This window comes from Saccostrea echinata, unplaced genomic scaffold, assembly GCF_033153115.1.
Source record: "Saccostrea echinata isolate AGI-Se365-2 ecotype Australia unplaced genomic scaffold, CSIRO_AGI_Sech_v1 ptg000009l, whole genome shotgun sequence".
NCBI classification, from domain to species: domain Eukaryota; kingdom Metazoa; phylum Mollusca; class Bivalvia; order Ostreida; family Ostreidae; genus Saccostrea; species Saccostrea echinata.
Genome location: NW_026889758.1, coordinates 9,483,381 through 9,497,615, shown reverse-complemented (window position 1 = coordinate 9,497,615; position 14,235 = coordinate 9,483,381). Strand labels below are relative to the sequence as shown.

Here is a 14,235-nt window from a genome sequence, read left to right as displayed (position 1 = left end):
GGGTCATGATTTAAACAAACTTCAATCTTCAATGCTTGAGGATGCTTCCATATAAATATGACTTATCATAGCTTTGCTGTATACAGCTAAAAATATACAAATAAAAATCTTAGGCAAAACTTAATCATAATTGTGTACTGTAATGGCATTAAAACATCACATGAAACATGAAATGACAATTTTAGTACAGGTTTAATCAATTTTATTGTCACCCCGTAACACAAGTGGCTAAATAAGACGGCACCGAATACTGGTAGTTAAGGAAAACGTAAGATAGGGCGTAGTACAGCTTGGGGTCTCTCTGGTAAATGTAATAACGGGCTTCCTGTTCTGTCTGACAATGGGTGTGTCCACATCTGTTGATAAATGTAAAATAATAAGTATTTGGTAGTGTCCACAAAAAAAAAATCGCTCCTCCGGTCCAGCAGGGCTCAAACTCAAAACCTATCTGTTTACAATAAGTATGAAAAACGTCAGTCAGCAAATGACTTAATTACAGACTGTATTTGCTGAAAAGGTAATTGTATCGACCATAGAACTTACGAAATGATGTCTTTAAATGAGACTGTTGATATTCTTGTTTCATCAACTTGTTTTTCAATAACTTACTTCGTATTAGAACTTTTCATACATAGAGCATGCTTTTGGGTATCGAATCAACTGAGCATGCAGGTGATAAGGGTATATTGCTGCATAAGTTAGGGAAATTGACGATTAAAAAGTTAGTCATCGCATTTATCATAAAGTTTTGTTGTTAGATTGTTGTTAGATTACCATTAACGCCTTTTTCTAGTAAAATATCTAAATATGAAACATGAATGGAAGTAACTATTGTTAATTGATAATGCATCGTCGATATATGGAATGTCGAGTTGAAGGCAGCAGCAAGAGTTCTTTTTCTCATGTATAAGATTTTGAATAAATTCTGCTCCATATAATACAAAAATAGGTCTGCTGACAACGGGGAGCAATTGCTACCCATGAGAATTCCAAAAGATTGTTTAAAGACCTGTTCTCTAAAAACCACATAGATATTGTCAATCAGAAGGTCAAGCATCTTTTTAATGTCAACTTCAGAGTACTTGTGTGTACAATCAGAATAATTTTGCAAATGACCAATGACAAGTTAAGTAAATTTACGAGTTCCATTTTAATTGAAAAAGCAGATGTCAATGATGTCAAAAAGCCTGGACTTTAATTTATCGTGGGGAATGGTTGTATACAGACTTGAACAGTCGCAAGTTCTTATGTTAAAAATTTTGTGATTTCAAATATAAATAGTGTACACATTGGCTCCACATGTGGTTTGGGACTCATAAATATGGGTTCTTTTATGTAGAATCTACGGATACCGGAAACACATTATGACGAATTCAATGAAAAAAAAAAAATCATTTTTATCACTGAACATGTATTCGAGTCTTAAACCGCACTTGCTTAGTGACATATTCACAAGTTTACTACTGACACACAACATACAACGAAAGATAGAAACCCATGACAAAATACTTGGGTGAACTTAAATACATGTGGACCATCTATTTTTCTCAATTTAAAAATGTGCAAAATTATTGCCTATATCAATTATAATTCATTAAACTTGTATGAAATATCCACATATACAGTACATTTTAGGGTATCTTTGAAATATATTTGCTTTGAATGTTATTTCTCCATAACCTAAATTTTATTTAAAGTTTTGAAGCGCAAAGAAATGGTACAGGTCAGGCTTTGGATGTCTAGGTGTTAAGAATGGGTTATTAACTTTTGGGTCACACCTGTTGAGTTTGTATTAATATATGTTCGGATATGCGTTATCCTACATAATTAATCTAATGTCCAACATAACGTATATGGAGAGTTAAATCAGTATAGACAATTTCTGCACGTAAAAAAAGATAAAACTTCAGAAATTTTCCATTTTGATGTCGGTAAATGCAGTGGCAAAATGAAAATTTTTAAATTTAGGCAGTACTTTGGAAGAATCATGCAATTTATGGAACCTTTAAAGATATAAAACCTACTTTTTCAATGGAATATCTGTATAAAGTTTTGAACTGTCAAACCGAGAGTGATACGATATGAACACCAATTTATCACACAATCGGGCTGTTCATTATAAAATTAAGCATTTCACTCGACCAGTCGACCAGACGGTTCCTCTACAGTACTCACGTGTTCATTCCTCCAGTAGCCGTCTGATGTTTGTCCACCATGAAGAAGGACCCAGAACCCTCGGCCCAGTACTCACGTTCATTAGACATGGCGTATGAACTGGCAGTCCAAAGGCTATGGTAACGGGCGTTATTATAGGCCGCAGTAATCTGAGGAGGAAGCATACAATACAATTATTCCAAATCAAAAAACACAAACATCTCCAAAACACCATCATTTTAAGAATCAAAATTAGAGACTCGGAATATGTTAAAACAAATTTTATTGAATGTAGTTTTGGTGACCTATACGCAAATGCCTTGACACTTGCAACTACTCCATCAGGTTGAAAGAATTGTAAACTGCGATAATATATGTGAGATCCTTCATGCCTTAATTTTTTTTCATACGATGCACTATTATTTTTCAGTGCAGGTTTACAAATGTATAATACATTGACATAACTATCACAGTGGTGTAAGCGGGATAAATCCATTTACACAGATAAACTCTTGGAATAGGATTTTTATAAATATTATGCAGAAAAAAGACCAGAGGTCTGTGTTGCCTGTGCTCACAACTTGTGTTGTTTAAGACCGCGGAACATTAACTGGCAAAATTGGAAATATGCAGCTTACGTCATTTCCATATGTCGCAGTCAAACACTTGATGATATACAATGAAATGGGCGGGTACAATTTGACACGGACGTCTGCGAAAACATTGGATTGAAATTGCAATTCGAAATTCATTTTAATCCACCTGAGCTATTTTTCGCAAAGTTATAATTGTATGATCGAAACGACAAATACGCAATTTCAGTTCCCAAATACGTATAGTTTGAAATTATTGTATAACAATTTTGAGGACACACAAAAGTTGGGACGGTAATTTGATTTTAGAAAGGGGGGAGGGGAGCTTGCAATTTTTGTCCAATCAGATTATTTATGGCTATGCCTCACATAAAAGAATTTATTTATTATTTGTAGGATGACAAAAGACATTATTTATTTTCTTCTTCACTGAAAAAAATTGAAATTCAATTTCAATCCACCTGAACCGTTTCCAAGCCTTAAGCGTGAATTATGATCCAAAAGACAAATAAATTCAATTCCCAAATACATGTTTCTGAAATTCATATTTATATGAGTTTTTTAGCCTATAATTTTAAGGGCACGTCAAAGTCATAGAAGACAGAGAATATTTTTTTTCAGGGGACGGCCATTTGATTCTAGAAAGGGGGGGGGGGCTGTCAAAAATTGTCGAGTTAGATCATGCCTTCACATGAAGAATATATTTATTTCTAGGATGACAAGAGCTTTTATTTTTTAGTTTTTGTTCTCTGAAAAATGTTTGACAAACAAAAACAGGGAGGGGATGTCCAAACTAGAAGAAAACTTTCTTATTCCTTTCCAAGATCGTTCAGCCTCCTCCACCCCCCACCCCCTCCCCGACCCCACATACACATACCAAACAGAAATCAAATATTTGTCTCTTTATATTTCTTTAAAAACATGGGATAGAAATTCTGATTTATATATATTTCAACTTATTTGTCTTCTAGGTCAATCAGTAACACCGTGCGTTCTAGCGTAGCTGAGGTGGATTGAAAATAAATTTCAAACTAGAATTTCAATCCAATGTTTTCTCGGACGTCCGTGTCGAATTGTACCCGCCCATTTCATTGTCTATCATTAAATGTTTTGACTGTAACAGATGGAAATGACGTAAGCTGCATATTTCCAATTTTGCCAGTTAATGTTCCGCGGTCTTAAATTGACTTTTGAGCATGGTCGCTGTTCGTTATTTTCCCGTCTCATTATTGCCATCAGCATTTTTTTTAAAGTTTACCTTGATCTTTGACTTTGTTCAATTTTCATAATCAAACGTCACGAGTTCCTTCACAGATCCTTTCATGTTTATATGACACTTTGTTTAGAAGTTTTAGAACAGAACTTAAATCAATTGTCTCGAATCACTCTTAGGGGAATATCGGCGATCTAATTGCACCTTTCTTGAGTTCACCCCAAAGCTGGAAAGGAAAGAATTTCTCGCCCTTGGGTGCATATTGAAATCTCGAATTACATTGCTGATAGCAAACTGTGTACTATCTATCCTTCTGTCCCCAGTAATTCAGAAGTGAGTAGAGAGTCAGAACTGGTTCCAGCTGACAAAGCATGCAACAGCATAGCCTTTGTTAAAGCTCATTATAACAATTACATTTTAGAGGAACCCTTTTAACATTTGCACAACCATTCTTCCTGATAAAGATAAACCAGGCTTTTTGATATCATAGACAACTGCTTCCTCTTTAAAAATGAAAGTCGATTATTTTCGTATCTTGTAATTGCTAATCCACAAAACTTCAATAGTTTTTTAATCATAATCATTCCACACACAAGTATTCTAAAGTTGATATTAAAATGTTTCTGGACTTATAAACAATAGCTATGAAGTCTTTGGATTAGACACCATGTATTCAAACAATCTGTTGGAATTTGCATGATTACTAATTTTGCCCCTTTATAAGCAAACCTGATTTTGTATTCTTTTTAAAGAATTTAATGAAAAACCTCTATGAGAAGAAAAATTCTCCGAGGCCTTCGATTCGGCATTTAGATATGTATCAACGATGTCTTTTTGAGTGGATATGATTTTAAAAAAAAATCTTTGAAGGTAATAGAAGATAACACTATTGGCACATATGCGGATTGAAAATATTATTCACTGAATCTCATCAATAGGTATGACGTATTTCATTTTACCAATGCCATAAGATAATCAAACAAATGGCCAATGGGTCCCAACGCTCACCTGAGTCAATATGACCCTCCCATTGTGCAGATTTTTTTCTCCTATATATTTCTATGTAAAACTTTGATCCACTGTTGTAGCCCGTCCTAACCCCGGATTTGTTTTGAACATACCTGAGGATGCTTCCATATCAATGACTAATCATGGCTTTGGTGCTCTTAAGAAGAAGACTTTTAAAGCTGTTCTCCCTATATATTCCTACGTAAGACTTTGGCTCCCAACTGTGGCGCAAACCCTACACCAATGGTCATGATTTGAACAAGTTTGAAATAACACTACTTGAGGATGCTTCCATATCAGTAAGACTAATCATGGCTTTGTCGTTCTTGAGAAGATTTTTGAATTTTTTTCTATAAATATTCTGATGTAAAACTTTAATATCCCATTGTGGCCCCACCCTACCTCGGGAGTCATTATTTGAACAAGTTTGAATTTGCATTACCCGAGGATGCTTCCATACAAATATGACTAAACATGGCTTTGTTGTTCTTGAGAAGATTTTGAAGGTTTTCCCTTTATATATTCCAAAGTTTAAAAAATGCCCCCCCCCCCCTATTGTGGCCCCCATCTTCAACCCGAGGGTCAAGATTTGAACAAACTTGAATGTACACTATCTGAGAATGCTTCACTACAAATATGATTTTAATCATTGCTTTGTTTTTCTTGGGAAGGTTTTTAAAGATTTTATCCTATATTTTCCGATGTAAAAAATTTATCCCCTATTGTGGCCCACACTTCTCCAGGGGTCATGATTTGAACAAATTTGAATCTACACTACCTGAGGATGCTATAGGAATCATGACTTTGTTGTTCTTGAGAAAAAATATTTCAAAAGACTTTTTCCTATTTATTCCTATGTAAAACTTTGATTTCCCATTGTGCCCCCCTAACCCCCCCACCCCCCCCCCCCCGATCATAATTTGAAAAAAAAAAAAAAAAAAAAAAACTTAAATTTACACTATGCAATGAAGCTTTCACGTAAGTTTCACTTTTCTGGCCAAGTGGTTCTTGTGAAGATTTTTTTTCACTAATTCTTAATTATCATCCCTTGAAAAAGGGTTTGGTCCTTCAATTGAACAAACTTTAATCCTCTTTACCCAAGTATGTTTTGTGGGGTTTGGTTGAAATCGGCCCAGTGGTTCTTGAGAAGAAAATTTTCAAAAGACTTTTTCCTATTTATTCCTATGTAAAATTTGATTCCCCATTGTGGCCCCCTATCCCCCCCCCCCCCTCCGTGATCATGATTTGAAAAAAAAACCCTTAAATTTACACTATGTAATGAAGCTTTCACGTAAGTTTCACCTTGTCTGGCCAATATTGGTTCTTGTGAAGATTTTTAAATGATGCCAGCAGTTTTTCACTAATTCTTAATCATCATCCCTTGAAAAAGGGTTTGGTCCTTCAATTGAACAAACTTTAATTCCCTTTACCCAAGTACGTTTTGTGGAGTTTGGTTGAAATCGGCCCAGTGGTTCTTGAGATGAAATCGAAAATATAAAAAGTTTACAGATGGGTAAACAGACGAATGCCAGACAAAATGTGATCAGAAAAGCTTATTTGAGCTTTCAGTTCAGGTGAGCTAAAAATAATCATTTTTACATGATTCTAAACAAAAATAATTGATATAATTACAGTTAGTCGTAATCAGAAAAATGGATTTTTGATAACATAGCAAGTTGTAATCGATGAAAACTGACTACGATTACCCCATCCCTATTTATCACTTGCATACGGGGTTCATGCCTCTCAGTTTATTCGTAAGGCAAGTGCATGTACTGCGTAGGAACCATTTCTACACAAAGACAGATTACTGGCAAATAAGTTGATGTCACAAGGATATCAATAATTTCGTTTAATCAAATATTTCGTAAATTATAAGGTTGATACAATAACATGGAATTACAATCTGTTGTGAGGTCGGCCAATTTTTAACGAAAATTGACAAGACGTTATTTTCATAGTGATTTGTCTAATGGTTACTCCGTTTACCTGATCCATTAAAATAGACGGCAAGTGTTACTGATCGACAGAAGAACTTTACTTCTTTATGACACCTGATCCCAGCCCTGATGTTTCCAGGGATTCCTGTTTGCTCTGCTCTTAAGTTGTGATGTTTAATTTTGGATTTTGAGCTTGATTACTGTTCGAGATCTTCACCTTTCGTGATAACGAAGGACAAAGTTATTCATTTTTCTCTTATTTTCGGTTACAAGAAGCACTATTCAATGCAAACTGTTAGTTCCAAATATGGATTATTATAGGCCACAAGAGCGGCCGATCTCTTTGTGATTGTGATAAAAAGTGCACGTGATAAAAGTTGAATTCAAATATCCAGAATGAGCCATGTATGTATTTGAAACACACTTCATTTATTATCTGTATATACCATCATAGTTTGCCAGATTGTGTTTAAGTATAACAGCACCAAAGTATGTAGACGTTAGAACCAAGGGCACGTTCTAACCATTTTCAGTCTTACCTGGCTTCTTATAGAGGTCGGCAGGTGTCTGTGGACTGTGTGAGCAAACTCGTGAACGAGGACGTTGTAGGTGTGGCTGTACGGGTCATAAGCATCACACAGTAGGTTATCCTCCAATACACTGCAGGTCTTCCCTCCCACCCCGGCCAGGGTGGTGTACTTCCGACCATCTACCGTGCATGTAGAGTAACAGGAACCGGCACATGTATCTGAAACCATTCACTTTAGACAATCTTGAGGATACAAAATGTTGTATATACTGTTCAAATAAAGAAACACATAATATGAATATGATTACTAGCAATCAATTAATAATATAAAAATGTTTTGTCGTCTTGCAATTTTTTACACGATTTATTTCAGCGAAATACATCATTTTAAGGCTATTGTCAACTAGACAGCAAGTCTACAAAACTCACAGACAATAAGTCTTGATTTTACAAATTGCTTAAATTTTGTCTTTTTAATACTTTTCTTTTGTTGGTTTCTGATCCATATCATTCAGGTACAAAAAGTCTATCAAAAGCTTGGGGTTCTCGATATTTTTTATTCTTGTATTTTTGAAAATTTAAGCTATCAAAAATGCCACATCTGATTGATGCACAAACAATAAGGAAATTGGGCGCGTGGAAGCAGGTCTACCACAGTCTACAATTGGAAAAGGTTTTAATGATACAAAAAGCACCAAAACTCACAAATAAAACAGATACCAACAATAAAGTATAACAAATGATCGTCAAAATATAACAGACCACGCGTGACATCAGCAGCACAGGATCGCCTCGATGGTTTGCATCATCTTCATCAGCGTTCCACAATAATGTCGTCTACAGTGTTAACTCTCCTTGAACTGCACAGAATATCAAAAAAGGTCCTTGGAAATTGACTACGGGAATTAGACTGCTAGAATTAGAGCCAGGGGACTTATTCATGCCATTATTCTGACCCTTAAGACTGCCAATATCGACTTTGAAGGTCTCAGACCAACAGAGAACGGCCTCAGTTACACCGCTCAACAGTTCCGTTTAGCTAGACTCCAGATTTTTTATTGTAAAGCCTGATGGAAGAAGTGCATAAGCTTCGTAATGAAATTTTTGCAGAAAACTGCCTCCGGGAGGATGGTACCTATATTTAGTGTTGGTAGTGTTATGATATAGGCAACGGTATTGTATACAAACAGGGCCCATTTGGTTGATATTCAAAGGACTTTGACGGCACAACGGTACTCGGATGATATCTTACCTGCATATTATATGTTTCCAATAATGTAGCATTCTGATCTCTATAGCCATATTTCAATCTGAATACAAAGCAACATACGGCTCGTCGGGAGTGCTTTCTTGCAGAGCTACAGCATCTAGTTCTGGCTTGGTCATCTAAATCGCCAGATTTAAACCCATTGAACATGCAATGGACAAAATAGATTGGCATATCCGTTAAAGACAATGGCATCCCCAGACTCTGCATCAGTTGACCCAAGTTCTACATTTGTAGTGGGATAGTATACCAATACAGTTTTAAATACACTCATTTGCATCCGTTGGGATGACGTTAAAGGCTATCATTGGTGTCGGGAGGGGAGGGGGGTTGCACAGCAGATACTGATCGAACCGTCCTTGATTTTAAAATTCTTAAGTGATTATTATATTTGGATTGAAGACCTATTGTTTACCACATTTCTTTTTTAGGTCACTTGGGTCACTCAGGTGACTTATTGCTATCTGTTTTCGTCCGTCGTCGTGCGTAGTGTGTTAACTAGGGATGGCAATTTGTAACCGGTTTACCGGTTACTCGGTCGGAACGATGGCAATCGGTTAGAAAATCTGTAATCGGTAAGTCGGAAAAAATAAATATATTTGTAAATTTGAATACAATTTCCTGAAAATTCGATTTAAAAAATACAAATGAAATTTAATGAAATGTTAGCATGTTCGCCTATCTATATAAGCTGATTTGGAGATAATTAAAGCTCCCCCAGATTGAGTGGATGTAATTAGTCACTTTCCGAGTCGTTAATTGCTGTTTAAACACGTCGTTACACGCCCTGCCCTGTGTTTCTTTAATGATTTTAATTAAATGATCGTTGACTACTATGTACTGATTATAAAGGTGTAATATACCTCTTCTATCCTTTGCAGTTACCTATCAAATTATATTCTAAAACACATCGTAAGTTAATCGATAATTCAGACTTAATTTTGATTATGGTGAACTTCCTTGACATCTTTTCTGAATTTTTTTATGCATCTGCAACTTCAGTTTAAAATTGAATTACAATATCTGTAGTATTCTGATCATATATAAATATAAGCATAATACTACTACATGAACATCTTTGTAGTCTTACAGTTTAAACTTTTGAGTGTAGCTATGTCGACAATTTTTGATACGATTAACCGACTTATCGGTCGGAACGTCATGCGGTTAACCGATTGGCAATTCTGTATTTGATTGCCATCCCTAGTGTTAACATTTGAAAATTTTCTGCTTCTTCTCTGAAACCGCTGAACAAATTTCAGCCAATATTAGTATATTGCATCTATGTATGAAGGGGAACAAAATTTTTGAATTCCATGGTCCCTGTCCCCTGGAGCCCTGAGAGGTGGGGCTAAAATTACCAAAATTAATGCAATCTTTAAAAATCTTCATCTTTCCTCCTGGACATCAAGCAGTCAAACTGTTGGCATGATTGTAATAAGCATTGAGCCCTCTACCAAAACTGTGAAATTCATGGCCCCAGTGTCAGGGGTTCTGGTGCTAGAGCAGGGCTATATAGATCATATAGTGAATGTGCATTATTTCTTTGAAAATCTTCTTCTCACCTCCGGGGTATTAGTGAAACAAATTGAATACAAAGTTATATCAGCAAGGGTGACTCTACCAAAATTGTGAAATTCATGGCCCCAGGGTCAGGGGTTCTGGTGCTAGGGCGGGGCTATATAGATCATATAGTGAAAGTGCATTATTTCTTTGAAAATCTTCTTCTCTACTCCTGGGTATAATTGAAACAAATTAAATACACAGTTATGATAAGAACGAGTGACTCTTCCAAAATTGTGATATTGATAGCCCCAGGGTCAGGGGTTCTGTTGCTAGGGTGGGGCTATATAGATCATTTAGTGAAAGTGCATTATTTCTTTGAAAACCTTCTCTACTCCTGGGTATTATTTAAACAAATTAAATACATAGTTATGATAAGCAAGGATGCCTCTTTCAAAATTGTGAAATTCATGGCCCCAGTGACAAGGGTTCTGGTGCTAGGGCGGGGCTACCCAGCGTCAAGGGTGAAAAGGGGGGGGGGGGCTCTATTGATTATATAGTGAAAAGCAAAATTTCTTTGGAAATATTCTTTTCTGCTTCTGGTTAAAAAGCAAAGAAGCTAAGTGTATAGTTATGATGAGCAAGAGTGCTTCTTCCAAAGTAGTGAATTGCATGACCCCTTGGTCAGATGTGCTGGGGTAAGGGTGGGGCTCTTGATAAACTTTTGGGTTTTATAATCAATTCTAAAAGATGAAAACAATTGAAAAAACGATTTTATCAGAGCAAGCTAAAGGAAGCGAAAGATAACTCTTACTACGACACCAAGTTGTATCCCTCTCAGCAGAAAACTCGGGGAAGATGGTAGTATCCTGACCATGTGCAAAGACAGAGATCTTTGCGTATCTGGCTAGTGTACTAAAGATAGTGGAGGGCATATGCTTGGTCATCCTGGCCGCGATCAACGCTGCCTAGAAATACAAATGGTAGTAAAGAACAGAAAGGTATTCAGTATCCAGTCCAGTATTAGAGAGATTAAAAGTTCTTTTAAATTGTCCGAACTTTGTTTTAAGAAGTCTGATTTTAATTTGCACTGAATTAATGAATTTGATGAAAGAAAAATATGTATGTATTTTTAAATTCTTTCAATGAATTCATTTTTTGTCATTTTATATTTTGAGTTTTTTCTTTTAAAAACCATATCCATGCAAATTATAGTCTTTTACTCGATCAGCGCAATTTTGGATAATGAAATAAATGCTCGTTATGAAGTATCATTTGTTGTGCAGTAATTTTTATAGTGACATATAGAAAAATGTCCAGTGATGGAAAGGATACCAGGTAGTGCCCCCTCTCGCTAACTGCCGTAGTGGCCTCCACAGTCAACCAGTCCCCTCCATACCGCGTGTTCTGAATATTCCCATTGGCCCCAACGTATTTATACTTCAATGCCAAACGTTTGCCATGGTGATTTGTTGTATTATTCCCCGATAAGGATAGGACTTTTATTCTGTAAACATTTGAAAAGAAATGTGAATTTGTTTACAGAAAACAATCATATGAATGCTTGAATGTGTTTCAAGTGTAAAACAAACTGAATCTGATATAAAAATGGGTACGGTGCTTCAGCATCATACTTGAAGTTGTGGTTGTTTCGCGACTTTTAAGTCTGTCTTTTCAATACTTTAATAAATAGGAAGCGACTCCATCTTGCATAAAATTTTAACATTTAGTGATGTTAACACATTCGAGGTTATTTTTCCGACCTCTGACGGAAAGACCCGAGATGATGCGATACTAGTTTTTTAGTGTTTCTTTACCAGTGGCGATTTAGTTTGTTCGTGTAATTCCTATAATAATTGTTAGTAAATACTGATCTTTTTTTCAGCAAATAAAATGTATGTAGGTTTAGTTACTAGCTGTTAATAGATATATTCCAAAGATTTTTTTTACATCAAAAGTGGCTAATAGGTAGAATGTTTTGGTGTCGCCTGCAGAGCAGAGCGACACTTAGGGATCACTATCCGGCGTCTGTCTGTCTGTCACATCTAATATCGAGAGAACTTTAAGAGGTATGGATTTGATATCTTGCTTGGCACTATGGCTTTTGTAAATTTCCATGATGCGAACTACTTGACCTTGAACTTTGACCTACTTTTCGAAATACGTGTAGTTCATAGCGCCGATATACAGCATACTTTTTACATTTAAGCGGTAGGTCTAATATGCTTTTTTAGCATGTGCACAATTTGTCATAAAGCATTATGAAAAATACCAGCATTACAATCCACCTGACATTAACCTTTGACCTACTTTGCAAAAAATACCAAGGGCAGTTTAATTTAACTGATGACTTATGAATTTTGAGATACAGGGTTTTGATAATTAGCATTTATATATGTTTATGAGCTCATGATACTGTACTTTGATACTGTATGATATTCATTTACCATTTTAAAAATACTATGAAAATACATCGGGTTCTGCATTCCACATATTAATAAAATGATATATAATTATTTTGAACAATTTGATTCAATCATTCATTTAAGAGTTGGAGAACCATATTTACTTTGATTGTCAGATTCTAGCGCTGTCTTATTCTATCCATGAATGTTTTTTTTCTTTCCAGGCAAATGTATGAACTACTCTTAGATTTATTCACATCTTTAATGAAGCTACAAAGTAAGCGATGCGTGCGTTTCTTGGAACACTCTAGTTCGTGTAAGTGGTCAATTTGGTTTTCTTTGTCCTTGTTTTTGGCTCAATAAAGGTTCAATACCTGAAAATCTTAATTTTTCCATCTGTTACCATGGCAACCAGGACACACAGCAAATATATTTTTGATTAATTTATGTTCTGGTGACAAGGTATAATTAAAATTGGTGACTGTGTGCAAGAAAAGTTTAAGTGATTAAAGAAGGCTACTTGCTGTTTCTTTAGGATCTGGTTTTGCCTTACCCATGATGCCTCACTAGCTCTTCCTGTTCTGGTGTCAGTGGTGGCAGTCCACGTGAAACTATAAAACCATAAGTTTTGTGTAAGAAAAAATATGCTCTTCATGAGTTATAAAAAAAATGATAATGGTTTTGAGCTCACCATAAAAACAGAGAAACGCAAGGAAGATACGTCTCATTGTTTTATCAACTGACGTAAAACTAAGGGAATTGTAAATCGTACTTTTACATATCTTTATTTTTGATAAGGGACTTGAAGTTCATATCCTTTGAATGTCTGGCATAAGTACAGGGGTGTACAAAATGACTATTGAATGGCGTTTCCTGAAATCAACATATGATGCCTGAAAAGTCCAACAATACAAAATAATAAAAATATAACCGATTTATACTCAGTTTTGATCATCATTTGATAATCAAATATATAATAATATGAACTCTCATTGTCATGGCTATATGGTGGCATACTTCTGCCTCCTACATGCAATATACATGTAAGTTATGTCTACATGCAAGATAGTTATGTCAACATGCAAGAAAATTATGTATTATGTCTACATAGCTGCCTACATGAATCTGATTTTTATATGGCTTATTTTCTTACTAACGCCATTACCTGACATTATACATGCAACATAATAATCCTAACATGCGACTTGCGAGTTAATTATGTTGACATGCAACTTATAACAATCAACATGTGAGCTAATTAATTATGTTAACATGCAAGATATTTATGTCAACAGGCGAAATAATTATGTTGAAGCGGGTATGCCTGATATTGAGTTAGATACCTTGTGGTAAAAATAAGTAGGGGGTGTACCGTATACGAAACAGTGCCTGTTTGGTTGATATGTTACTTATTTATGTCACAATGCAAGATAAAAAGCGACCTATTTATATCAACATGCAACATTAAAAGTTAATATGAAAATCGGTCATTTAAAAGGGAAGCTTGGCACAGATAAGTTGCATATCATCATAGTTAATCTCGCATGTTGACATAAATAGTCTGCATGTTAACATCATTAACTTGCATGTCAACATAAATAAGTTGCATTTCAACTGTTGACT

General features: G+C 35.4%; 1 protein-coding gene across 1 annotated transcript; it reads right to left on the bottom strand.

Moving 5' to 3' along the window:
• Positions 1-188: 188 nt before the first annotated feature.
• LOC133183265 (uncharacterized) lies at positions 189-7,673 on the bottom strand. Its single transcript, XM_061318224.1, has 3 exons — positions 7,448-7,673; positions 2,176-2,324; positions 189-356 (listed from the first exon to the last, which is right to left on the bottom strand). Exons 1-3 carry the CDS (start codon positions 7,664-7,666, stop codon positions 209-211), a joined length of 516 nt encoding a protein of 171 aa, XP_061174208.1. The 5' UTR covers positions 7,667-7,673; the 3' UTR covers positions 189-208.
• Between the last annotated feature and the right edge of the window lie 6,562 nt (positions 7,674-14,235).

Coding starts and splice junctions, on each gene's coding strand:
- LOC133183265 (XM_061318224.1), bottom strand. CDS start 7,666: ATGGTTTCAGATACATGTGCCGGTTCCTGTTACTCTACATGCACGGTA. Junction 2,325..7,447: donor CGACCTCTATAAGAAGCCAG/GTAAGACTGAAA, acceptor CTTCCTCCTCAG/ATTACTGCGGCCTATAATAA. Junction 357..2,175: donor GCTACTGGAGGAATGAACAC/GTGAGTACTGTA, acceptor ATTTATCAACAG/ATGTGGACACACCCATTGTC.